The sequence below is a fragment of the Symsagittifera roscoffensis genome, chromosome 4, assembly GCF_963678635.1.
Source record: "Symsagittifera roscoffensis chromosome 4, txSymRosc1.1, whole genome shotgun sequence".
In the NCBI taxonomy this organism is placed as follows: Eukaryota; Metazoa; Xenacoelomorpha; order Acoela; family Convolutidae; genus Symsagittifera; species Symsagittifera roscoffensis.
In genome coordinates, this window is record NC_087065.1 from 21,902,934 (window position 1) to 21,930,793 (window position 27,860).

At 37.2% G+C, this 27,860-nt stretch overlaps 2 protein-coding genes and 1 non-coding gene across 8 annotated transcripts in view; 2 read left to right on the plus strand and 1 right to left on the minus strand.

Moving 5' to 3' along the window:
- LOC134843926 (transient receptor potential cation channel subfamily M member-like 2) overlaps positions 1-17,501 on the plus strand; it is a 67,336-nt gene extending 49,835 nt beyond the window's left edge. For all 6 annotated transcript variants that reach the window (XM_063860277.1, XM_063860275.1, XM_063860274.1 and 3 more), the window contains 5 exons: positions 872-1,069; positions 1,442-1,547; positions 2,057-2,224; positions 3,014-3,124; positions 16,926-17,501. In XM_063860277.1, the coding sequence (XP_063716347.1) occupies positions 872-1,069; positions 1,442-1,547; positions 2,057-2,224; positions 3,014-3,124; positions 16,926-17,042 (700 nt within the window). In that variant the 3' untranslated portion in view covers positions 17,043-17,501. The remainder of the gene's footprint in view (positions 1-871; positions 1,070-1,441; positions 1,548-2,056; positions 2,225-3,013; positions 3,125-16,925) is intronic.
- On the minus strand, positions 8,224-8,295 carry Trnaq-uug (transfer RNA glutamine (anticodon UUG)). The gene has a single exon. It is a non-coding gene; the product is annotated as a tRNA-Gln (tRNA).
- A 518-nt stretch (positions 17,502-18,019) lies between the features above and the next one.
- Positions 18,020-20,156, plus strand: LOC134844697 (ATP-binding cassette sub-family F member 3-like). Its single transcript, XM_063861508.1, has one exon. It carries the CDS (start codon positions 18,024-18,026, stop codon positions 20,100-20,102), a length of 2,079 nt encoding a protein of 692 aa, XP_063717578.1. The 5' UTR covers positions 18,020-18,023; the 3' UTR covers positions 20,103-20,156.
- The last annotated feature ends 7,704 nt before the right edge of the window (positions 20,157-27,860 follow it).

Here is a 27,860-nt window from a genome sequence, read left to right on the forward strand (position 1 = left end):
AGTTTGAATTTTTGTTGGGTAAAAATTGAATTGCCGGACGTTCATTTGTCTGCCTAAGTTTTGTAGGCTAAATTGCCATATTGCGTCTTTTGCTTGTGCTGTAACCAACTGTCATTGCACTTGCAAATGCAAGTCTGTTTCATACTAGTTTCAGGGGGGGGGGCTTTTTCTAATTTCATTTAAAAAGTTTTTTTTTGGGTTCAATTTATGTCTGCTCAAAAGTTGTCAGCTTAGTTTTCACATCACTGATTTTTTTGTGTTATAAGCAACTTTCATTGTAGTTGCAAATGTTATCCATTTTATTTTGCGAGGAGACTTTAAAGTTTAAAGATTTACGTTTTCCGTTCAATTTGTGTCTGATCGAAGATTGCCGGCTTCGTTTCCGCATCGTAAGTTTCGCTCCGTTGCTAATTTGATATTTACACAAGCAAGCTTTACTGTATTAGTAGGAACCTTCTTTTTTCTAACCTAGCTCGCAATTAAAAGTGTTTATAAAACGTATTCACTTATTTGAAGGCTTTTCTGCTATAATCACGATGTTACATTCGAAATTTCATAGCATCTGTTCTCTACTTTTTTGGTCGCTAGTTTATGGGATTTATTAAGCGTCTGTGGTTGAGTGGTTAGTGAGTGAGTCTGTGTCAAATGTTTGGCATTATTGTCTAAAATGAACTTCTGTCGAGACATACGAAAATTTTTGGTGACCTAGTTTTTTTCAACTTTTTTCATTTTTTTCGTCATGTTTTTTATATTTGAGCTGAATCGCAAGTGGTGCGAAGCTCCGCTTCGCTTCTGTGTTAACATTTGCAAAAAAAAGTCATAACTAGCTGAGCTGGCAATCAATTGACTGATTGTATCTCATGTTTTCCAGTGCTAGTCAGAAGAAACTAGTGCCATGGAACAAGTGGGACACACTGAAGAACGTTGATAGACGCAGTTTCACTGGCTTCTACTCACTTGGCAAGGATGACTTGTTGCCGCGCAACCCAGTAGGACGCACCGGCCTCAGAGGCAGGGGATTACTGGGAAGATGGGGACCCAACCATGCAGCTGACCCTATCGTTACCAGGTGAAAACTGCTTTAATTATAGCGGGTCACTGCTAACAGAGACTAATCGAATGGACTGGCCGGAAGGGGTGTTAGGGTTTAATGTTTTGAAAGAAGAGTTATCAAATATTAAACAGTTAAGCCTTAACCATCAAAGTTTTAAGTGCTGCCAACTAATGTAAACAATACCTGCAATGGAATGTGATAAAACAAAACGTTCCGGTAAACGTTTTCGACTGAAATTTTCATTAAGAAAACTAGTCACGAAGAAAACAACTGAGGTTGGTCGGCCGGTAATCAGACGTATTCAATGACAGGCGTGGTACAATATTAAAGGTCACATTGAGATCTGTGCGCTAGCTAACATTAATTTCAAATTCGGTTCTTCTTAAGGTGGAAGTTGGATCCGAATGGCAATCAAGTAATGAAGAAGGGCAAGCCTTTGTTGGAGTTTGTGGCCATCACGAGAAAGGATACTGGAGAAGTCGCCATACCAGGGGTAATAAAGAGATCAAAGGTTTTACTGACTGTTTTCAAAATTCGGATAGAAAATCAGAATGTTTATGAAAATAAGGCTGTGATTGATGAGATTAGAATAAAACTAATTTGAGTAATTAATATAAGTTTTTTGATGTAACCAACTCCGTATAGACTTGATTGTCTTTTTGGGTTTTACCTTCTTAAAATAGAATTTGGAGACTTGTTCATGGTTGAGTATAGCATACTTTCGAAGCCCGGTAGAAGGGTAACGTGTTCTGAAGCGATAACTCGTAACAGCCGACATGTTGACCATACGCTTGAAACCCGTACTTCTCTGAAAGCTAATCGCTCAATACAGTAGATCGGTTGCAATTGAATCGGTCAAACGAAAAAATCAGAATTTTGTACTACGCGATGAGTTATGATCGTGGACTCGCCACCAGGGATGTTAGATTGTCGTTGAATGTTTGCAGTTGTGTAAGTTATGCAATAATTTTTAAATGGAATGTGGTGTTTTCTGTGTGTTAGGGTATGGTGGACCCTGGGGAGGAGGTGTCTGCGACTCTGCTGCGTGAGTTCATGGAGGAAGCTGTGAGCTTCAAGATAGAGCAGGCTCATTCTTCCTCCCTCTCCCAACTGAACAGGGAGCAGAGGCTGAAGAAGATCAAGGACCTCTTCTTCAAACACGGCAGAGAGGTCAGCCAAACATTCTCTTCGTAATAACAATCCATTTTATCTGTCTAACAAACTAGTTTTGCTCAAGGTTTTATTATTTTTAGTGGTTTGAGTTGCAGCTGGAGTGAGCTATTTCATAGCAAAGTTCCTAAGTGCGCTTTTAAACTTTTTTATTACCATGGATCTCAAGTTTGTTACTATGATATCTGAAAATGTTATATATTTTTCGTTAAGTTTTTGAGTTGAGTTTTTACAATTTTCGTTCATTTGTTTATCTTTTTCATATCAAAAGTTATTGAAATCAACCTTGGCCTAAGTCTCAATGTTAAGATTCAGAGATCTGATGCCACAGTTTTGTAGATAATCCGGTTCCACTTCACAGAGGTTTGAGTATTCGTTCTAAAATTCCTACACTCCTACCATTTAAAGTTTTCGATGTTCAACCAAAGACAGTTCCTCTCCTAGACTTGTTGTAACGAGTATCCTATTCTACCTCTACTGCCTTGCCTGAATATATTTTATAAGGTTTTGTGACCAACGTGTTCAGAGTAAGCCACCATGTTAGGCTAAATAGATTCTGTGCTGATAAAAAGCATTTAAACGGCTACTACAGACCTGATAGCCTTCCAAAGGAATAATGGGTATCAGAGACGTCTTTCTCTTTGGTTCGATCAAAGTTTGTAATCAACAGTAATGCAATAGAAGAAAAAACTTTTGATGATTATTAAAGCTTAAACAATGTTTTCATTTATTATAAGTTTTGTGGTCTCTGGCCGCAAAAATTAAGAGTTTGTTTTTTTTTCGGCTTAGATCTACAGAGGGTATGTGGATGATCCGCGTAATACAGACAATGCGTGGATGGAGACAGTGGCTGTCAACTTCCACGACCAGGACGGAAAACTCAAAGACAGCCAGCTGCAGGTCAGTACAAGAACGGGAAGCACGGTAGATGATGCATTGTGTCTTTACACTCGCCAGCTTGCCAAGCATAGTGTAGTACGAACCTTCATTAAAAGTGTTCTTTCTTGCTGCGCGCGTTTTTCTGTAATGTTGCTTTCAGTGTTTGGTTTACTCCTACAATTTGTACTTTTACTTTCCTTGACTTCGTATTTCCTTTTTTTGTTTCGCTAAAAAAGTTCCTCGGCCCAAATTTTTTTGGCCCGTTTTTTTATCGGCCTAATGAACTAATTTTGGGTCGTTTCAAGGGAAAGACAATTTTAACATTCCACTCCGCACTCGTTTCAAATTTGGTTTTATGTATACCTCTCGGTTTGTTGAAATTTCTTATTTTTTCGTTGCAGTTTGTTGGGGAGTATTTGACCCAAATTTTTGATTTTTTTGTTTTCTTTAAAAGTAGCCCTCTCAAATCTGACTTTTTGGTTTCCAAGAATAAAACGTTTTTATAAAGCTCCCTGCATAAGCAGCTACGCCCAAATTTTTACCGTTTTTTTAAAGTTTTTGACTTCTCTCGAAAACTACCCTTCCAAAACTGACATTTTGGGTTCAATCGAAATTAAAGGTTGCGTGAATCCCTTCTGCATAAACGACTACTCCCTATTTTTTCACACAGAAAGCTATGATTCTCCGAAATGTCAAATTTTTGATTTGTTGACCGTTTTTTGGATTTTTCTCGCTAACTATTCTGTCAAATCTGATATCATATGTTTAATCGAAACAACGGGTTGTTGAATGCCTACCCTTATATTTGGCTATGCCCAGTTTGTTCAAGAAAAAAGTAATAGCCTTAAAGCAAGTCAAAGTTTTGAAACCGCGACTCCTATTGTTGTTGTAAGAGAAATGATATCTCCTTGGGAAAATTGTTCTCTCAAATTTTTTTACTCTTCGCATTTAATAAAAGTAATTAACGTAGTGAAGATTCTTATATAGGTCTTGCTGATTTTTTCTGTTTTTTTTTGCAGGAAAAAACTTAAAATAACCTAATAACTACAGATGTGCATTCATACATGTAGATGCATTTATGAATGCACTGAGGTATGTATGCACTTTATGAGTTCAGTTGAAATTCATTTGCTGAAAGTTACGTAAATACGGAAATGGCGCGAAAAAACATGAACGATTTCTAGTTTCGAAAGTGGTATTTAAGTTTTACATTTCGCGCGGAATAAAAACTTAACCTATTGATCCAGTATTTTCAAGTTGGGTTAATGTTATCAAAAAAGCGCTAATCATAAATTGTTCTAGAAATTCAAATAGCTCAAAGGGCATCTATTTTTTTCTTTGAAAAATGAAAGTTGAGATTTTTTCAACGAAGTCAGTACTTTTTTCAAACTGTCAATCAACTAAGGTTTTGGGCAAATTTTTTGGAACCACATTTTTCGTGCCATATCAGTATAGCAAATTCATTCAATTTCAAACACGCTCATTCAGCTTTAACTGGGCCCCTAGTTGTTTTTCATCGAGAGATACGAAAGTTTATGTTCACCTAGTTTTTTATACATTATTTTTTTTCGAATCTTTTTTGTTTGTGTTGTACGCTAGTGGTGCGAAGCTCCGCTTCGCATCTGTGTTTATTTTTGTTTTCTTGCTTTTCTTTTCGCCGTTTTAAAGCTACTTCTTGGTGTTTTGTCGATTGTTTTCGCCAATTGTAGCTTCGTAGGTTTGTTTTATTCCAAAGCATTAGAAACTTGACCCTTTCTATTGTAGTTCGAAATGGAAACTTAAAATATTTTCAAAAGTTACGCAATCATTGCCATAAATGGTGAAAAATTAAAACCAATTTTTCTACAGCAAAAATGGATCAATATTACTAAGACAAGCAAGATAAGTACTATATGACTTGTCACAGCGAAGCAGTAAACGTACGTAATTAAGTTTCAAGCTGCCTCGTTTTTCTTTTTTTTTGCCGTTTTCTGCACCAAAATTTCATAAATATGAGCCAAATTGCGTTTTTAATTGTCGTTTAATTCGTATTCTGCGCAATTTTCCCAGTGGATTCAGCGCTCGGGATATCATTCCAATTTTGTTAATAAGATAGTTAAGTCGATATCATAAGAGGAGATTGTTAAGTGGATACCATAAGGGGGAGATTAAGTAGATCCAACATTTCGGATCTGTATGAATATACATGAATCAGTGATGAAAAATAGCGTTCACTGGGATGCCCCAGATTAAGCGATGGTTAACTTTGGGATTTTTACCCGGGTGGGTGTTTGTGTAATGTTGGGACTGACTCAGTCCAGGAGCGGGAATTTTATTGTTCGAACCATGATAGACAAGACAGGTCCAGTGGAGTGCTGTAAAAAAGTGAACAACCTTTTTTCGATTCGAACTCGTCATAAAGTAGACAATTACTATATTAACCAATCAGAATCGAGAACAGAAAGCAAACTTAGGAAATTAATCATTGTAAAATATGTAAAATTATGTTTCTTAAGTTTGCTTCCTGTTCTCGATTCCGATTGGTTAATATACTAATTGTCTGCTTTATGACGTGTCTACTGAATCGCTTGTCCACTTTTTGCAACCAAGTCTCGTGTAGTCAATTGCACTAATTGTGTAATAATTTGAAAACTAAATGGTGCATAAATGTTGCATTTCGGATCAACCGTACAATCCCCCCGCCATCAATTTACTCCGAGGGCAAAAAATCAATCGATACCAAATTATGATTAATATTTCACGCTCTTAAAAGGATAGGTACAAGCAGGGGCAGATCTAGGATTTTTTCGATGGGGAGGGGGAACGGATTTTCAAAAAATGTAGCGGACGGATTTTCAAAATTTGTCGAACTTTTTTTAGGTCGATTAAATTGATTTTCTGAGCTCTGCTAATTATCACTTTAAAAACACCATTTTGACCACATTTCCTACGCGGTATTTTTGAAAAAACAATTTTTTGAAAAAACAGGCCAAAAAAAGATGTTTTTGGGCAATTTTTGGAAAATTTTGACCAAAAAATCGCGTTTTTTTTTGGCGCGCGCTCCCTCTTAAAATTAGTATATATTGACGCCAACGGTGCCTTAAGAAAAATTTAAGGGTCAGTCAGCCAAAAATGGATATCTCAAAATAGTACAAAGGGAGGTACAAGTATGATAGTTGGGTTCCAGGAGAAAGCAAGTATGGAAGATGGGTCCCGCAATTCAAAATCACAAGTGAACAAATGCGAAACATGTTTTCGAAGTTTTTAAGGTCTAAAAATTTTTCTTCAGGAACCCATCTTAGTTTTTGGGACCCAACTATCATACTTGTACGTTGTACCAAAGGATGAGTTAGCTATTCTGTATAAAAAAATCTTCAGCAGTATATTCAGTGCACATGCTTGAAATGAATGTTTTATGCGGAATTAATTTTCAAAAATAATACATGCTTTGGGAGGAAATTCTACAGTAGGTCACAAAGGGGGGGGGAGATAAATTCGTCCCCGGATAGCCGAAAAATAAATTCGAAATTTTGGATCTACTTTACAATTAGCCCCCCTTCTACCCCTTCATTCATAGGTCCCAAAATGAAAAATCAGTCCCATAAATTCGAAAATAAAAAAGCAGTCGCATAAGTCCCAAATCTTTTCAATTGGTCAAAAGACTAAATTAGTCTCAGTTTAAGGTCGCCGGTGGGCGCGCGTCGCCGCTTCCCGGCGATAACCGGCTCTAAGTTTTGTATAGAGATAGAGTCCTACCCTTTGGTGGCAAGCTCGCAACACGTTGGCGCGGCTGCGGCGGTCACTATTCTGCAGCTTGAGTTTATGCTGCTTGAACAGTATTAAATCAATCCAGAAATTCGTTGGCTCAAATTTCAATCAATCAGAATTCAATAAGATAAATTTTGGAACTTATGCGACTGATTTTTTTTGGGAGCTATGAATATTGGAACCTATGGAAATTCACCATCCGGAAATGCGGCTCCGTGGAAATGCGGCTCCAAAGTTTTTGAAATGAATTGTAATTACTATACTGTTTATAAGCAAATGGCTTGTTCCAACTGGTGTATTCCCTCATGCGTGAAGGACCGAATGCGCGAAAATAAAAATCAGCCAATCAGAATTCAGTTATCTACATTTTGGAAAGAAAGTAAACTTTTCCAGGGACTGAATATTGATATTGGCCGAATATAAAAACGGCACAAATATGCAAAATTTTCAAATTGTCATTGACCGCCGCCGAATTGGAACAAATTTTAAATTTCAAGGGTTTCGTTATGAAAGAAGCAATATATTGCTTCATTTTATTAATTTTAGTTTAATGGCAATAGCTTCTTTTTAAAAAAATGACTTTCGGCTAATTTTGTTTTCGGTCTTTCGCTCACGAGATTTTTCGCCCATTCGGTCCTTCGCGCATGAGAATAGCCTCCGTTCCAACTTATTAGTAATCCACTGGGTATAACAATGCCGAAGTACAATAGTGCCGAAAATGAAAAAGTGTTCAACAGTGCCGAAAGTTGATGATTTTCGGCACTGTTGAACAAAAAATTTATTTTCGGGACTGTTGTGCTGACCTTAGAGGGGCGTTCAAGAGTGACGAAAATAAAATTATTGTTCAAAAGAGCCCACGCAATTCTCCACTTTGAATTTCTGAGAAATTGATACAGCGTATATTCGAACTGCTCATTTTACATGTAATTACGCTTATTTGTCGCCTTAATCACCTGTTCGTCTGATTTACGTAGCACCGTGGGTTGGGGATGGAAAAGAAATTCATAATATAATTAGAAGGAATCAAGTTCCCCACATAAACTGAACAATAATTTCGACTAGCTGAGAAAATTGCCATATACCGGGTTATTTAGCAGGTTTTTTGAAATGCATATTTTTTTATTGCAATTATATATTATATGCATATGTAATGTAATACATGGGAAATTACCAATTGTGTAGACTGGTGTGACTGTCTGTCGTAGTAGTTGTACCATCTTGGATATCGAGTCGACTTTTTGAGTATTGATTAGCTCGTATTTTGACTGACTAATACAAATAACAGTTAGCGATCTGTAGAAATTGCGATTAATTATTCCAAGCCAATCTTCTAATCTACCCAAACTGCTGGTACGCTGAAATATAAAAAAGCGAGGTCCTACCGAGACTTGAACTCGGATCTTTGGATTCAAAGTCCAAGGTGCTAACCATTACACCATAGGACCTGTAATCACTGGAAATTTCATTAGCTCCTAAACAGCAGGTCGAATGAACATACTTAACAGCAGGTCGAATGAAAATATAAACCAGCTGAGTATATTATACCCAGCCGAAAATTTGCGACATGAATAGAATTCTGATTGTTATGAAGCTGACAAACGGACTAATTAGGCCATGAAAAACATTTGGTCTTCATAATTAACCATGAAAAACCATTCGTTACACCATAAAATTGATGCTCGTGTGAGGTGGGGAAAAAGAGCTGACTTTCGTAACTGGGCTCTTTTGCAGTTCCCCCCCTTTCAAAATACCGAGTTTAATGTTTGTTTTACGTGTTATTACGGCTGAATGCGTGATGTTACGCTGTAAAGTATGAAGAACAAATCTGTTCCAAGTTGTCGATTTGTCCACCACGCCAAATTTCATTGCATTCTGACAAGGTTAAATAAGCTTTTCAAATGTGAATTTGAAAGGGGGGGGGGGGGTGACTGGAAAAGAGCCTGTAACTGTAGCATAACTATGATCTGCTTAGCAATCGCCCTCCCTTTGGTATCTACTAAAGAATTGCCCCCCTTTAAATAATTGGTCGAAAAATCGACAATTTGATTCTACTTAGCAATTGCAATCCTTTCTTGAAAGGGGAGCAAGGGGTACTACTATGTGATCGAGTGGTCCCTTGAAAATAACCAGGTCCCTTTAAAATAAGACACTAAGACACCTAGAGCTCTCAAACCGTTGAATAATTAGGATTTCGCCATGCAGAAAGATTTCGCAGTATATTTTCATACAATTCTTTTTGTTTTTTTTACTTCATAAAAACCTTCCTCACCATTTTAAGGTGGAAAAATAAAAAAATGCCAAAATTGAATTTTGATGACAAATAAGTTAACACAATTATGTTTATAAATTGAAGCGAGCGTATTCCTTGATAAACACAATCTATTAGTTACAGTTTTTCATCTGAAAAGTTTCTGGCTCAACATATTTCGCGAGATTTTTGAAATGAATAATTTATGCACCAATTAGCTGTCAAAATTATAACATGCGAAATGCATGCGGGGGTACTACTGTGATAGAGTGGTCACACGAAAAAGCAACCATGATAGACGGGTCCCACGTGCATTTCGTATGTTGTAATTTTGACAACTAATTGGTGCATTGTAACCTTCGCCCAGACATTACGTAGTGACGGAGCGTAGAAAAAGTACCTATTGACGACTGGCAGGCGTCAGTTACCTTAATTCTACTCATTTTTAACCGTCTAGACCTTGCCAGTTAGTTTTCTGGTCTGTTTAGGGCTAAGTAAAAGTTACCATGTTTAGGATATCAGTCAAACGACTTTTGATCAGCTTTCGTTTCATGCAAAAATAACCACATAGCTGGGTCTTGGATCCCCAAATTACGTGATTACTATTAAAAACACGGCTCGTAATCCATTATTTACTATGTTTTTAGTGACAGTTTTATACTAAATCCATTGGAGATGGATTGACCCTTTCCTGTTTCTAACTACTCATGCTCTGAAATACAATACAAAATCGGAGTTACTTAAACTATTCAGGGCATTACAGCAGTTAAAAGTGTACGTTTAATAGTCTCTCTCAGTATACAACAGTCTCTGGGCACAGGGCCTCCATTTTCGTCTTTCCTCAGAGATAACGTCGTTAACTCTTCAATCTCGTGGCATGCGAGGGTACGGATCCGCTCCGGATGTCCCACTGGACCTTCCTTCCGTATGATTTCTCTCATATAAGCGTCTTATCGTGTCTTGTTACCACGATAAGAGGCTTCGTGTTTCTCGTGTTTTCTTCTACTGATTTTTGTTTCTTTTATTCGGTGTGTGTTTTTCTTGTTTTTTTTTCCGGACAAAATGGCCGTTTTTGGATTTCTGAGAAATATTCCAGTTCCAATCAAAAATTTAGAATTCTAGAATATTCCTACCCTCCTTTTTGTCACAATTTCACCGTTAACGTCTTTAACGTCTCTTTTCGTTCTCGTCGGAGGGTTCGACTGTGCCAATCCGGGGTAATGGCACACATAAATTATTCATTTCAAAAATCTTGCGAAATATGTTGAGTCAGAAACTTTTCAGATTAAAAACTGTATGTTGCGTGTAACAAGAAATATGCTCGCTTAAACTTATTTTACGGTTTACCATTCATAATTGGGTTAACTTATTTGTCATCCAAACTCAAATTTGGCATGTTTTTCCGCCTTAAAAATGGTTTCCAACTTAAAAGGCTGAGGGAGGTTTATTACGCAGTAACAAAACATAAAATTTGTATAAAACTTTACTGCGACATCTTTCTGAATGGCAAAACTATAAAGTTAAACGATTTGAGAGCTCTAGGTGTCTTATTCTCAAGGGACCACTCTATCATAGTAGTACCGGGAGCAATTTTTAAATAGATCCCATAACTATTATAAAACAATTATGTATTTTCGGTACTAGCATGATACTAGTCCGTCAAAAAAGTGTAATAATTTTGAAAACTAATTTATGTATTCATTATTCATCTCAAAAATCGGAAAGTATGTTGAGAAACTTTTCGGATTAGAAATTGTATTTACTATTTTGTTTAGATCGAGAAATATGCTCGCTTCAAACTCCTTAATGATTAAACAACCATAATTGGGTAAATTTAGTTCTATTTGTCATCAAAGCTGAATTTTGGCCTTTATGAATTTTTGGTGTCAGGAAAAAAAGGTTCCATACCAAAAACTACCATGACAAAAGATAGCGTACCAAAATATCTCATATACTAAAATCGCCTAAACCATAAGATCTGTCAGTTGAAAAGATCCCATGATTTATGAACACAAGATCTTGAGTTAAACAAATTATGACCAAAGTGTAATCCAAATTTAAACTAGAGTAATGCTACCTCAATTAGGTTCGCGCTATTTAGGAACAACGCGGATCTAAGATAAATAAATTGGACTCATGCTTTAGAAATAACATACTGCCAGCTTGTGTCTAAATTAGTGTTACTATGTTATTGGTTTAAAAGAATATACATTCCGGTCAAAGTATACTCATTAAATTTGTACACATTCTGCATTCGTTATCTCAATTTTTAATTCAGTGATTAGTCAAAAATGAATGATTATACTTGGGGAAACTCACAAAAAGGTCAAACATATTTTTAGTTTGACAGCCATGAGTTTCAAATTAAGCGCGAACATACTGGTGCTCTAGCAAATAGAGATCAAATGAGTGCCCGAAAACCTTGATTTTTTTTGGGCGCGATATAATTTCAAACGGCAATGAGCATTGTCACGAACTCTACGCAGGACGCTCAGAAATTTGACAGCTAGTTCAGCAATTGAAGGTTACAGTCAGGTATCAACAAAATCCGGTAAACAGTTAGATAATCGCAGCTAGTTTCGATTGGTGCAGGACGACAAAGCAACATAACTGTCATTGCCATAACAGTCGGCGATAACGTGAACTCTAAACAGAAGAAAATAAACAACTTCCCTGCCCACCATTGCTACAGTTGACCGTCATTTTGAAATACCGGATCGGTTTAAGCAATTATGTCTTTTAAATAGCGGAAAACAAAATGTAAAGGTTATTTCCAAAATTTGTACCAGCCAGATTTACCAGCTCTACACTCTACGCATCCAGATTTGTGGGTTTTATCCACCCTGCTCAGCAATAAATGCTTATCAACTTATAGCTTATTCCTAACCGCAAATAAATCGCTTATCGGTGACCTTACCGTTGAAGATTTTTGGCCGACCTTGATATTGCGACGTTGAATGCTTTTGCGTCTTTTACCAAACTGTTATTAGTGGATTTAACTTTCGCCTCTGTCAGAGCTATATGCAGAAAATATCCGAACTGAGCTTTAAGAAGACTTTTGAATCAAACATCGAGCCAGTCTTAGCCCTGATTGTGATTTGCACCGGAGTCAAAAGTGGAAGTCGCGTTCGACGTAGTAATTGAGGAAATTTGGAGTTTGGCAACCATACTGAATATATCTCGAAACGATCTCAAAAAAATTGACTGACGAGCTCACGGCTTATTTGTAAAAAAAACGTACATTAAAAGGGATATAATTGGCCGAAATTTACTGTCCCCTATTTTTTATGGCACCTTTATCAAATTGCTGAGTGTAGTCTCGCCAGTTCCACAAATGCAATTAAAAGGTGGCATATAGGTGTTACCTCTTTGCTTCTAGGCAGCCATTTTTCAATATACACGTTTATTGAAAATTCAACTTCCTATATTCAAAAATTAAACATCTTGAAGACATCCAGCGGTAATTTCATTTTATCCCGGAAAAAGTACCGTGATCTGACGAAATAAGATTAATAGATAAGTAGTTCATACAAAGATTTGCTCCTTTAACTTATTAAAATTTGTTTTAGTGTCTGCCTATTTTGACTTTAAATTACATTTGCTTGGTCAATTTTTTCATAAACCCTCCTGTAGAACGCCGAAATCAATACTACGACCTCGAAGTTTCTGTCTCTAGTATTTTAATCACTGAGCAATTGTTTTTTTTACTGGACTCTAAGTTGAAACTAGGGGCCTGTCGGCCCTTCGAGTTTTGCTTTCAGCCAAAAAAATTACTTAAAAATGACAACTGATTTTTTTTACCAAACAGAACGACTATGAGCAGGATTTTAATTCCCTTGATTTGTCTGAAAAATCTGGCTAAATTTGGCGAGGTTAGTTTTTATTAATTGGTGTCCTTTTTAATTAATTTAGAGCCTAACCTGTTTTGAAATTGAAGTTTCAATTTGAAGGCGAAGTGATTAGCAAAGTCATTTAAGATCGAAAGTTGTTCGTTCGAAGTTTTGTGTTAACTTCGATTTTAACCGACGCTTTATTTGACTTACTTTGAATAACCGCTTTTCAATTCTTTGATTCTTTTTTATTTTTTTTATGGTGTCTTATGTCGTGGGTGACTTTTGAACGATATATCTTTTTGGACTAGTATCGTTTTGGCTGGGATCTTCCAGTTTGAGATCCTAAAGTAGGACTTTTTGTCGTGTAACCGAATTTTTGTTCGTAAAATGGTGAAGGAGAAGGCTGCTAGGTAAGTAATACTGCTAGACATTAAGACGACAAATGTGAGTTAAAACATCATGTTTAATGAACTGTTCGAATTTAAGCGAATTATACTTCTCAGATATACAACTGCACTTTTCGCGTGTAGCGTCGTCTTTAAGTCCACGTGGATGTCTGAACAGTTGTCCTTTTATTTGCCGGACGCTGGGGGAAGTTTTACGCAGTAACGAAAAATAAGATGAGTTTGTAACGAAAAAAAAAACGATTTGAGAATTCTAGGTTTGTTATTCTCAAGGGACCACTGTATCATAAAAGTACCGTATTTTCGTGTGGCTTATATGGTAGCTGGCTTATACTTCGGATGGTATATGTATCACCAACATTCCAGCGCATCTATCTCAATTGCTTTGGCCCAGAGATCTCTTTTTCCTTTTCCCCCACCTGTGAATTTGTTAAAGTAAAATGATCGTTTAAAGTGTCTGACCGTTATGAAAATTGGCAAGCGGGCTATTTAGGTCGTGGCAAACATATTTGGTCTCCATGCTTAACCCTGTAGAACCATATTGGATGAATGACGGGTCTGATGCAGAGAGTGAAATTAATAGGAATTTATAAGAAGAAAACAACAAAGAAAACAGATGTTATTAACAATCGTCAACCTTATGGTATCTACCAAAGGATCAACCGTGCTATTTCTCTACCAAAACGATTTTGGGGGGAGAAAGTAGGAATTTTTTACAATGAAACTTTGAAGAGAATGTTATATCTACTAAGGATGAATGCCGAAACAAATTGAAAAGTCGATTTCGCTAATTTTATATATAGTTCAAAATAGTTACATTTTGTGCGGTTGTATGAAATGAATTTTTAGTATTAATACATGATTGGGGGAAATTTTACGGTAGGTCATTCAGGAGAAGGGGGGATTGTACGGTTGATACTCAGTAAAGAATTGCCACCCCTATGAACGGGGCAGTACAACGGTGCCGAAAATGAAAACTTTGTTCAACAGTGCCGAAAATATGAACAAAATTCAATATATTAAGTGCGGCAATCAAAAACTAAACGGCGAACCTTTATAATCTTAAGGGTGGAATCCCTCATGCGCGAAGGTCCGAATGCGCGAAAATATAAATCAGCCAATCAGATTTCAGTAATCTAAAACTTGGAAACAAAGTAAACATTTCCAGGGACTGGAGTATTGAGATTGGCCGAATATAAAAACGGCAGAAATATGCAAAACTTTAATATTGTCATTGACAGCCGCAAAATTGGGACAAGTTTTACATTTCAAGGGTTTCGTAATGAAGGAAGCAAACTGTTTCTTCGTTTACTTTTTTTTAATTGAATGGCAACTGCTTCTTTTTAAAAATTGACTTTCGGTTAATTTTGTTTTCGGTTTTTCGCACACAAGTTTTTTCGCGCATTCGGTCCTTCGCGCATGAGAATAGCTGCCATCTTAAGTGACACTTAAAGATTTTGAGCAAGAAAATTTGCAGTTTAGACGTTTTGGCCCCAAGATAATTGTTTAATTTGCAGTTGCAGACATTTTGGCGCGTGATTTTCTTTGATAATTAGGGTCAGTAATTTCCCGCTCTTTAGAAAATGCGTCAAAGTTATTCTGAAATTTTCCCGCCTTTTCCGGCACTGTTGTACTTCGGCGCTGTTGAACGCCCCCCTATAAACAAAATCAGTGATTTAGCACTATCCTATTTATAATCCAATATTTGCTTCATTCTGATTGGTCGAAAATCTACGCAATCTGCTTAACAATTATCCTTTTACTTGAAAGGGCTAATTTTTGAGTAGACCCAAGCAATAAAGCAGAAACAAGGCCGCAATTCAAAGATAAATATTAGCCGAATATTGTATTTCTATTTATTACAGCGATTACTCTCATTTTCGTTCGGTTTGAGCGAAAGCAAGTTGTGAAACATTTAAACTGTTATACGTTCCTCGTTCAATTACCCGCCAAAATGCCTTCTTTTTGTTTCTTTTGCTCTTTATTTAAGTTAAGTGTCTAGATTAGACACGTCTGCTAGTCATTCACACATCTTGTACACCATAAAAGTGATACTCATGCGAGATGGGTTAAAAGGAAAAAGAGCCGAAGTTAGTTATTGCTCGTAGCTTTTTCCGTTGCCTTCACTTTCAAATCGTCTTTTTTATAGTTTTTTTTTCATGTTATTATGGCTAAATGCATGATGTTACTATGTAAAGTACAAGGAACAATAAGCTAGACTATTTGAATGAATTAGAAAATATGCATTCGGGTATTTTTTTGTAGAAAAAGTTTCAGTCAATAAAAACTATCATTGTTCAACACGAACTATATTCAATACAGAACTTGCATCGGTATGAATTTTAGAAGCTTTCAAGCAAATTAGTACGTGGTGGCTAAATAGGAAATGCAATACAACCTTTTCTGATCAAGGAGAATTTGGATAAACTGGCTAAGAGAAGGTCTTGCTCACAAGAATTAATCATGAGAAAAAAACACTTTGACTAATGATCAATCTTTAAAGTTGCGGATAAGAACTATCATGAGACAATCAATTTTCGTTTTGGAAACTATCCGGATTTATCAATTATCTTTCAAAGAGTTTTTTGGACAATTTTCATCATATTTTAACTATTATAATCTGGGTTGTAGGGACCTCTTCTGATAAACTTTGTAGAAAATAGCTTGTAATATTAGGCTTTTTTTGTAGAGTTGTTTTCCAGAGGCATGGGCCAGTTTCTTTTTATAGAAAACTTAACAAATTACCTAAAAAACTTGTTTTTGTCGTAGCAATGAGATTTGCTTCATAACTGTTTTGCTTTTTGAGGCATACCTCGGCAGTTTTCATTTGAGTTCTGTAGGATGCCCTCTCAAACCTATAATAATCATAATTTACTGAACTCAATGTTGTGTATATAATTGGTTTGAGTTATTATGATTTATACATCTTTTAAGGTAGGGGGTGTGGAAAAGAGCCTTGCTCTCTTTTCAACGGTTTAAGGGCTCTTTTCTTCACCTTTGAGTTTCAATTTCAAACTACTTTTTATACTATGTCATAGTGCAATGAAACTTGGCAGGGTGAAGAAACAAACAATTAGGAAAAGATTTTTTCTTCATAGCTTACATCGTAACTTTACGCGTTTAGCTGTAATTACACAGAAAACAACAATCAAAGTAGAAAATTTGGAAGGTGGGGGGTGTGGAAAACAAGCCAAATTGTTCCAATCTCGAATTTCCGAAAAAATGTTGTTAAATATAACGTTGTCAATTCTGCCTTGTGAACAACGTAACTAACATTTGCATGTAAAATTGTTATGAAAATGAAAAGGTTGTGATGTGTAGGTAATTTGAAAAGAGACTTTTTCAACGCAACCCCTGTTTTCCCAAGGTTATGTAAAAAGACCGAATGTATTTAAGCCTACGTCATTTTAGGACAGGGTCTAAGCGAAAATAAATGGGGAGCATCATTAATACACTAAGTTATGGGATGCATTAGGAACGGTTTGTAGAATTTGAAACTCGTTAGATCATTCAAGTGAAATTTAAGCCTTGCACGTTCCAGTTAAATGTTCAAATGCCAAGAAGTCTTGCTAAGTTTATTTGAATTGCAGGGTGGCGATGACGCGACCAGTGCCTTCTGGCAGGAGATTTCATCCAGTCTCAATCTGTATGCCAGTCACTATGACTTCATCAAACGCACAGCGGAACTGCATGGTGCCCACTGGTGATTTCCTATCATGAAAAAAGGCACCAGCGAATGAAGATGAAAACCCGACTTAAAGATTTATCATTTCAACACAATTATTTCGTCTCAGTTATCAGAACTGATAGATAGTCTCCTTTCTAAACTGTGGTACTTGGGTCTTTTCTGTTATACGGTACAAAAATAATATTTTTCTTATCTTGAAATCTGGATCATAATGGTCGAATCGGATTGGTTGAAATTATTTCCAGCTACAGTTTGTCTGGATTCTCAATAAAAACAGTAGCTCAACTAACAAATTGAAAAATTTGGGCCGTATAACAGAAAAAAACCCTGGTACTTTAACCTTTAGCATTGCAAATAGTCCCAAAATTGACACACCGAAACTAAATGTCTCGCTCTTTTCTATCTTTTCTGAAATTATTGATGATTTATATGGTCCTGGTCAATCTAAAATTAATATTGATTAAAACTTACCTTTCTTCTGTTTTGCATAATGAATTCACTGATCTTTTTTTTTCCAATGAGAAAAGCGAAAACGGGGAAAGATTCCTTCCAATTTGTTTTGTTAGGTCGATTTTTTTTCCTTTGCGTTGTTTCAAAGTTTCATATATTGAGTCCTCTCATTGTGTCATTGAGCGCAGTGAAGACATTTATATAGGTCAAGTTGATTTTTTTTGTTTCTTTTTCCAGGAAAAATGTTTAAGTTCGTTCACACCAAATTTGATCTTTTGCGGTTTGATTTCTTTTTGATTTGAAGTTTATTTCATTTTAAGTTTCTATAAGAAAGGCAACTTGCGCACTCCAATGTCGAATTTGGAATCGGCGCGAAAAATGACTTCTAATTTCGAAAGTGGATTTTTATTAATTATTACATAAATTGTCATCTTCACTAAATATAGATAAAAATTTTTATAGCGGTTTCTGAAAAGGCCGCTATATCAGATCTGAAAATTTTAATAGTAAAAAAATCCAGGTGAACTTTATCTGATTTTCAGAAGCAGTTATGGTTTGTGTTGACTTCACAGCAGTCGTAAAAAACGGCTTTGCAGGTGACATAGACGATGAAATACTCAGTTACATCGTAAACGTGCTCTCTTCGAGCCAAGAAGATTTCTCCACGGGTGAAGATGTATTCGAAGCCATTGGCGATCTCCTCATGGAATGTGATTCAAACGAGGTCAAGGTCAAGAAATTCTGCGAATCGCTCTTCAAACAGATGAAAAAAGACCCCGAAAATACACGCAGTAATAATGTAAAATTACTAGATGCACCAGTTAGCATAGGTGAATCTACAACTGATAATACATTTGAAAGCGCCAATAGTGCGAGTTTCTGGGCTGCGAAGCCCCACGAGAACACAATGATTGATTTTGAAGCTAATGAAGCTTTGGCTAATTCGAAGAAAGATCGCAAAAAAGAAGTCACAAATGATACTTCTAAACCTCCGCCTGAAGCAGTTGCTAGTCAGTCAATTTCAAAGAAGGATCTCAAATCAGAAAACGATGGTAGAAACCTGACAAAAGATATTCACATTGAAGATTTCGATCTATCTTTCGGAGAAAATATACTCTTCATAAACACTTCTTTGCATCTAAATTACGGCAGAAGATATGGGTTTGTAGGAAGGAATGGTATAGGAAAATCCACGTTATTAAAAGCAATCGCAAATAAATCTCTAATGATACCATCTCATATAAGTGTGCTCATTGTTGAACAAGAAGTGCACGGTGATGATACACTTATTATCGACAGTGTGTTAGAAAGTGATAAAGTTTTGACCGATTTGAGAAAGAAAGAGAAAAAATACACTGAAGATGGCAACTCAACTGCCCTAGCTGAAGTTTTCAACCAATTGGAACTAATGGACGCCGATTCGGCTCCTTCGCGTGCCGCCGAGATCCTCGCGGGTTTGGGTTTCACTCCTCAAGACCAGAAAAGAACGACCAAAGAGTTTTCAGGAGGTTGGAGAATGAGAGTTGCTCTGGCGCGTGCTCTGTTTATGAAACCAGACTTGCTGTTACTTGACGAACCGACAAACATGTTGGATCTGGCCGCCATTATTTGGCTGGAGGAGTACCTTCAAAAATGGGCATCGACTCTATTCTTCGTTTCCCATGACCGAAGATTTTTGTCTCAAGTTGCGTCAGACATAGTTTATGCTTATAATAGAGAACTAGAGCTGTACAAGGGAAACTTTGATCAGTTTGAGTCAACGAAGAGTGAAAGAATGAAGAATCAACAGCGACAGTACGAGGCGCAGCAGCAGTACAGAGAACATATCCAGACATTTATAGACCGGTTCAGGTATAATGCTAATAGGGCGTCACAAGTGCAAAGTAAACTGAAGTTACTCGAGAAGTTACCAGAGCTGAAAGCAGTTGACGAAGAAGCAGAAGTCGTGATCAGATTCGATGGGTGTGAGAAGCTTCCAGCGCCCATTTTGTACCTAAGTGAAGTTTCGTTTTGGTACAATAAAGACAATCCAAACTTCGTTAACGTCGATGTAAATGCCAACTTAGAATCCAGAATAGCATTTGTAGGCAGAAATGGAGCGGGTAAAACAACGCTTTTGAAATTACTAACCGGCGATTTGAATCCTTCGAAGGGTTTCAGACATGCCCATAAGAATTTAAAAATTGCATACTTCACACAACATCACGTAGACCAACTGGAACTAAACGTATGTCCGATGGAATTGATTGCTAAGAGGTATCCGGGCAAAAAGGAAGAGTTCTATAGATCGTGCCTGGGAAAGTTTGGCGTCAGTGGGAACCTTGCTCTGAGACAGCTGAACACGTTATCAGGAGGTCAAAAAAGTAGAGTCGCTTTCGTTCTGCTCAACATGCAAGCGCCGCACTTTCTTATCCTGGACGAACCGACAAATCATTTGGACATGGAGACAATTGAGGCTCTTGCAGATGCGATCAATAATTACTCGGGTGGTGTGATTGTAGTGTCTCACGACGAGTACCTAATCAAGAAGACATGCAAAGAAGTGTGGCTCTGTAAAGACAAAGGTGTCCAGATTCTAGAAGGAGGAATAACCGAGTACAGGAAACTGTTAGAAGCTGAACTGATATAAATTAAAGATCTGAATACTCAGAAGCTTCTAATTGAATTGAAATCTTGAGCATGTCAGGTTTTTACTAGACCTCTGTAGGTGTCTACAGCCGCAGATCTAGGAATTTCTCGAGGGGGGGGGGGCGGATTTTCAAAAAAAAAAATTGAAATTTTTGTCGACTTTTTTTTAGGTCCATCAAATTGATTTTCTGAGCTCTCCCGGATCACTATAAAGACCCTAATTTGACAAAATAGCCAAAATTTGTTTAAAAAATACTTAAAATTTGTAAAAAAAAAAAAGTCAAAAAAGGCGTTTTATGCACTTTTTGAAAAATTTCGTCCAAAAAATTGCGTGTTTTCGGCACGCGCTTCCCCTCAAAATAAGTGTAAACTGTCGCCAAAGGCGCCTTTAGAAAAAAAATTAAGGTCAGTCAGCCGAAAATGGTTATCTCAAATAGTACAAAGGGTCGGCAGGGGGTCAAATCCCTGAGGAGGTCGGCGTCCGCCCCCCTAAATCCGCTAATGGGTGTCTGTCTACTATGTATTTTTGATGTATTATTGATCGATGTGAGTTTTCTCATATCCAGGTTGTGTAATTTTAGTTAATTTTTTTCAAGGTTTTCTTATTTTTAACGCTTTTTTTCTATACAAAAATCAAAATCATTGATTAAAAACAAATTTCGATTGTTTTGCACTCTTTTATGGGGATTTTACCTTTCGAGAACTTTGTTGGGTTGCGTAAAAGGCTTTTTCTGAATTAATTTTTTAATCATTTAATTTGGTAGTTCTAGCGTAATTTTGAATTCACTAAAAAGTCAATTTGACCTTTTTTAGTGTAAAGTTTTGGTTTCGAATTTTGCAAAACAAAACGCTCAATGACAATTATGGTGACATTTTTTTGTTCTCTTCTCTTTTTGTATAATCATATCTCAGTTGAAAAATAAATCCGTGTTCATTTTCAAATTTGGTTTGTTTCGTCCGGATAAATCAAATTAGCACTAGTCGTGATAAAGTGCTGATTTAAATTATCCGGACAAAACTCATAAAACTTAGAATTTAAAATGCTTTTTTTGATATTGGGTTGATTTTACTTCAGTGAAAAACGATGGTGACAAAACTTGCTGAAAAATTGCCTAGATTTTCTATGTTGTAACTTGTTTCGCAAAATTCGGGCTCAGCTTTACTCCAAAAAGGGATCTTTTTTGACTTTTTTGATCTACCAAAAGTTACACTGAAACTACTGGAGCAAATACTGACAAAAACTATATCAACATGTTTTTTTTGTGAGCCTCTAACATAGCCCAAAATAATTAAGAACGGTATAAACTCAGAAATATTTCAACAAAGCGTTAAAAAAAATAATTTTTCAAAAAAAATTTTAGATGGGAAAAAAAGACATTTTTTGGCGATCAAACAAAAATAGTTTGAGAATTGTACCCTCTTTAACTTTGTTGGGTTAAACAAGAAGCTCTTTTGAATACATTTTTTGTTATTAATTGACCCAGTTTTTACAGCGTAATTTTTGATTGACCGAAAAAGTCAAAAATGATCCTTTTTTGTGGTAAAAATTTGTGCCCGAATTTTGCACAACAAATATTATTTTAGGTTTTAAGCAAATTTTGTCGTCATCATTTTGAGCCTAAAGTCAACCCAATTTGAAAAATTGCGTTTTAAATTTCAAGTATATTGCGTGTTGTCCGGATAATTTAAATCAGCATTGCTTAGGGCGTGATGATTTTTTTGTTGTGTTTTTTGAGGGAAAAGCCTTAAATATCGTTCGCGCCAAGTTAAGTTGTTTGAGGTTCGATTCATCCTCAATCGCTAAAAGGAAGGCTGATTGCGCTCTCCAGTTACGAAAGCAAAATTGACGCGAAAAAACGTAAATGACTTCTTTTTTCGAAAGGGATTCAGATTTCGCAACGGGTTAAAAATTTTACTATTAGATCCAGTTATTTCATATTGATTGCATTTTATCAAAAACTATCAATCGTGATTGTTTTTGCAATTTAAAGTGTTGTAATTATTTTTTTTTATTTCCAAGATTGATGTTTTTCCAAAACATTCAAAGATTGATGTTGTCATTTTGTGGTTTCCTTGTATTCCTTTTCTAATTGTCTGATGGTTTACCCTCGTGATAAGCAAGAGTTTTTCAGCTAAGTATTACAAACTTTTCCGGAAAAAACTTTGGTCAAAGTATGATTGAAATTGGTGGTCGCGTTCTTTTGTCAAACAACAGTGTTATTTTGAGCATGTCTGCATTCTGAATGATCGTTGTTTTCGAAATTTTTTTTTTTTTGTTGGCTGTTTTTTTTCTCCGATTTCAGTTTTTTATTCAGTGGCTCAGGTCTGTACGGCAATCCTTTTTACTACTTGGACGTTCGAGTACTGAGGGCTGAATCCCGTAGTGGTCTCTTGTTTTTCTTAATTTTATTTTTTTTCCTTTATCTCTTTTTTGACCCTTTTAAAGATGATAGTGAGCTTTTTGGCAAGTGTTTTTTGAAGTGCAGCTTCGCCTCTGTCTAAATTGTGTCGTACTTTCATAAAAATAACAAGCTATTGCTGCTAGCGCGAAGTAGCGCCATCTGAAAACAATGCTAGTTATTTGAATCCGATTCAATTTAAAGTATGTTGTAATCTATGTAAAAAGACGCAATTATATATAGAAGATACAACATCGATTTTATTCTATCGATTAATAATTTTAAAAAATCTTGGCCCTATTTAAACCTGCATGGCTGGAATATCAAGCTTTGCTTTAAATACAAACGATAGATTGAGCTTAGTTTACTTTCTTTAAAACTTTTTTCATTGCACCCTATTTTGTTCCAATTGGGATCATTTTCTTCAACTCTGAACCAAGTCTGAATCTATGAAATCTCTATATTAGAAGATGACAGATGGTTGACTTACACTTTGCATGAAACGCCACTGAATTTTGATTTAGTTTTTAAAAAGTGATTTTTCACATAGACAGTTTTTTTGACTGGTGAGTTTAAGCAACAAAGCATTATTTCGAGACAGGTTAATATACAACATTTTGTAACCTAGTCTCTTTTCTTACTTGTAATAGATTCATGTGCATAGATTGCAGTGCCTTACATTTGCCAACCAATATAGTACACAAATTACCTGAAATTTCTTATTCAGATCGACAAGGTTCTAGATAACGTTGTAAGCCGTAAATCATGTTTCAGAAATGGAATTTCAAAAACTCACAATTTAACATGACCTTGTCTTGAGGCGACTTTCGGTACCTCGCATATAACTTGTCTTTTCGCAGTTATTTTACGGTCTCATTACCAAATCCATTTCAAGGTTACTGAATTGGCCTATACTGAGTGCTACGCTGTGCGTGGTCACTCTGTTGTTTTGCTACAACGTTTGTTAGATGTTTATTTGTTCCGTTCTATCCACTTTTTTCCTCTTGGTCAAAGATTGACTAACAAATGTTTTTATTGGAACTAAGTGTCTAACAACTAATCTATCAATTCACTTTTACGAAACAACCAAGTTTTGACGCACTATTTCTCGGCAAATGTCATGGCGCAGCCAGCAGTTCCTGTGAATGAAGACAGGACTGACCTGTTGGGTATTCCTCCCTTTTGGGCGAAACCTTCCGTCAATCTGCCGTTCCTAAGGGAACCTTGGATAGGTCAATTCTTCCTCGCAGTGGGTCTGAAAGACAACATCAATCCTCAGGAGCTTTTAGTGGAGTCCGCGGAGGTTATCGATGATCCTCCTCCGAAACCAGAGGCAGTGGGTCCTGCAGAAGACGCTGGAGACGCGAATGCTCGGGTCCTCCGAGATCAAGCGGCGGTTCGTAGAATAACTGAATTAAATGTCGAACGCAGAAGAAAAGGTCCTAGAATTAGTCAGAACAGGTTCTGTCACGAAGCTGAAGCTCGTTTGAAGTCACGCTTGTTTTTTGCTTTAGGAAACGAGGGAAAGATACGCTTTGCAGACTCTTATCCCCATACGGATATTAGTGTTACTCCATTTCGAGTCTTTCATAATGCCTGCGATACGCTGTTCAAGGTGAAACGTGATTACACGGTTGAGCGTATTAAACTGTACAACTCCATATTCATGTTGGACAATGATACTTTTCTTCATTCTACGCTCGATTAAGCGCTCAGATTGCTCTGTGGAATTGGCCCAATGCTCAAGAGAAAAAAATTTTGAAAGACTTCTTCATTGGCCGAATTCGTGATGTGGATGTCCAACAACAACTTATTAAGGCAAAAGCGGATTTGGATGATACTTTTAAACTTGCACTGGAGTGTGAGAAGGGACCCAGTACGTCCGCTCAATTCCCAAAACTACTTCCACATAATCCGTTTTCTAGTACTATAAAGGTTAAACAAGAACCTACTTTCTCAATCCAGACGTCTCGAGGAAAACGTAATTCTCCTCAGAATCAAACCAATCGACAAACCGCGCAGAGCAACAAAGGTAACAAATCGTGCTATTTCTATGGTAATCCTTTTAGTCCGGATCATAGAAAGTCGTGTCCAGGTTACGTGTAGTCTTTGCAAGAAACCTGGTCACTTTACCAAGTGTTGTAATTCATCAAAACGACGGGTGAATATGGTTCACGAAAATGAGGAGGCGTCAGACCCCTCCATCGACTGCAACTTTATAGATGCTGATTTTGATAGCAAACCTGAGTATGGTGTTCTGCAAATAGAAAGTGCGGTCAGGATAAATAGTATCGAGCTTCTAAAATCAAACAAAGGGAAACCAAGGAGCTTCAGCATTCAGTTGCGTACTGGGCAAAGTTTCTTCTACTCGACTGTCGACACGTGAAGTCCGGTCTCGTTCCTTAACAAACGCATTTGTGATTTTTTACTTCAGCGTAATCCGTCCATCCAATTCCGGGACATCACACGATACCCTATAGATATTTTGTATGTGGATTACTAAAAAAACCGATTCGCCTTCTTGGATCAATTGGCATTCCGATCTCTTTTAGTGGCTGGAAAGTGGAAGAGGCTAATTTCCTTGTCTCCGAGAATAGAACCCGTAACCTTCTGGGCTTAGACTTGCAAGATCATTTAGGTGTGGTGACTACTCAACTGAGGGTGGAGTCTGTCCATCTGATGGAAGATAAAATTCAAGAACGGATTTCTGAATATTGGGGTTCCTTCTTTGCCAGTAAATATGCACATGTGTTTAGTCGACTAGGTAGAACTAATAACCACAAAGTTTATACAAATTTCAAGTTTCTTTTAGTGCCGCGACAAGTTAAAGGACGTAAGGTTCCGATTCATATACAGGACAGAGTTGCTAGCGAGATCAAGCAGTTAGTGAAACAAGGTCACATCGAAAAACTGGATAAATGTACGACAGATTTCTTCATAGCGCCCATCGTGTTGACAGCCAAAAAAGATGGATCAAGTAAACTTTTTCTAAATGCTAAGCCAATGATTGCGCAGAACTGGAAGAACAAGTACCAGATGCCAAACATTCACGAGCTCATCGATTCAGCGGCTCAGATGATCACTAAGGACGTACCTGGAAAGGTTTGGTTTACTTCATTAGATTTGAAGTATGCTTTCAGTCAGTTGCCACTATCGTCTGTTACTAGTAGCGATTGTAATTTCAAAATCTTGTGTGGGGACGCTACGGGAATGTATAGATTCAAGACAGGGTTTTACGGCTTAACAGATATGCCAGAAGGCAATGGACTGTACTTTGCAAGGATTGGAGGGTGTAATTTGTTTTTTGGATGACATCTTAATCGTCATGAAGAGAACTATTCAAGAGCATAACGAGCTAGTAGAGAAGGTGATGCAAAGACTCGATGCAGAATGCTGGGCACTGAAGCTTAGTAAGTGTGAATTTTCGGTTAATCAATTAACTTGGTTAGGATATGATATTAATGAGGACGGTTATTCTACAAAGTTTTCAGAGATTGATGCGATCCAATCACTCAAGCCCCCCAGAACTTTGAAACAACTCCGTTCATTTAAGGGAACGTTAAATCACTTACAACGATTTATACCTGATGTACATACTCATACAGTTCATTTTCGGCAATCTTTAGAGGCTTGTAACAAACAATCGTTTCTGTGGGGAGAGGAACAGGATAGAGCCTTCATAAGTATAATCAATTTGGTGGCTAAAGTTCCTAGTTTATTTCATTATGTTTCTTCAAAAAACTAAATGTGACGCTAGCCATAACGGGCTAGGAGCTTGTCTCGAACAGGAAATTGAACCGGGAGTTTGGGCCCCAACTGCGTTTGCCTCACGTTTTATCAATAACGCAGAAATGAAATACAGTACGAACTAATTAGAATTGTTGGCGATCGTTTGGGCTTGTGAACACTTTCGTACGTACTTGTTAGGTAATTAGTTTCAAGTGATGACGGATCATAAGGCCATTATTTCGGCATTGAGTGAAAATTACAATAATAACTCATACCAATCCCGTCTTTCTCGTCGGGCGGATCGCTTGTTACCTTTTGATTTCGAGGTTATTCATGTCCCTGGGGTTACTCAGGGTATTGTGGATTATTTATCCCGCTACCCTACATTTTCGGCTCCCGCTCCTTCGATTTACGACGAACTTTTTGTCGTTAAGTCCATTGAGGCTTTTAATTCGGCCTTAATATTCATAAATTCATCTGGCTTGCATAATTTGAGTGATGGGTTTTGTCCTCCGTCACAAGAGGGCGTTGGTCTTTCTACACAAAGATTTTCCTGGTCCTCATCTGACATTTCTCCGGCAGGGGGCGACTTAAAACTATCACGTTCTGTTAACCAATCAGATCACGTTATGCAAATACGTGTTTCAAGTTTCTCACCGAAAGAGGACGTTAGGCTCCGAGAGTATCAACCAATAAGAAACGGGTATGCTAATTAAAATTATTTTGCTATAGATCATTGTCTCCGATCTGAATTGCTTCAAAACAGTCAACTCTTTTTTCTTTCATCCTCTCAATTTTTACGATCTCACAATCAAAGTATGGATTTACCGGGCAATATTCTATCACCAGATACTCGCGAACGACCTACTACTCACGACCCAGACTCGACATTAGTTCACCGTCTTGAGTCACAAACTATACTCAACTCCACGGTGGAGCAAAGTGACCTCCTCACATTTGTGGAAAACTTTCCTTTGAATTCACCGAACTTCAGACGACCGAGCCCGCGCCCCCTGATGAGATCTCTTCAGTTAGGTCAAATTTCTCGTTTGGATCAAATCCGGCAACACAACCGAACCCGTGTGCGAGCAGCCAAAACTCGTTTTGTTGCCGCAAGGACAATTTCCAGGAAGGAGGGGCTTGGTCAACTTTTGGAGGCTATGAGGAGGTGCCGCTTATCTGAACCAGAAAAGATCCACACAGCTACCAAGATTGGTGTCTTTGCAGTTAACTGTGGCAAACTGATCCTATCTAAGTCCAAGAAGGAAATCGCGGGACTGTCAGGCCTGTTTGACGCGGATCTGTTAGCCGAGCTCACGGAGGAAGATCGTTTTCTAGGCTCTATGAAACGGGCTTTTATCAACAAGGACGTCACTAGCTTCAACAAACTTGGGGCTTACATGGCTCAATTTTGGCCCAAGCAGCGGTAGTCAATAACTGTGTGATCATTGACAACAAGTTAGCAATCCCAGAAGCTTTGAGGCAAGCTGTTCTCGCTCCTAAGTGTGAGCCTCCGAATACATTTAGTGGCCGTTCTTAAACCGGCAGATTGTTGAAACCTGTGAGAAGTGCCGTGAATGCACGTTGTATGGTAAGAAACTTAAGCCTGTCAAGACTTTTCATACCGCACA

Excerpts from the sequence above, each read along its gene's own strand:
- LOC134844697 (XM_063861508.1), top strand. The coding sequence starts at position 18,024 with ATGGTTTGTGTTGACTTCACAGCAGTCGTAAAAAACGGCTTTGCAGGT.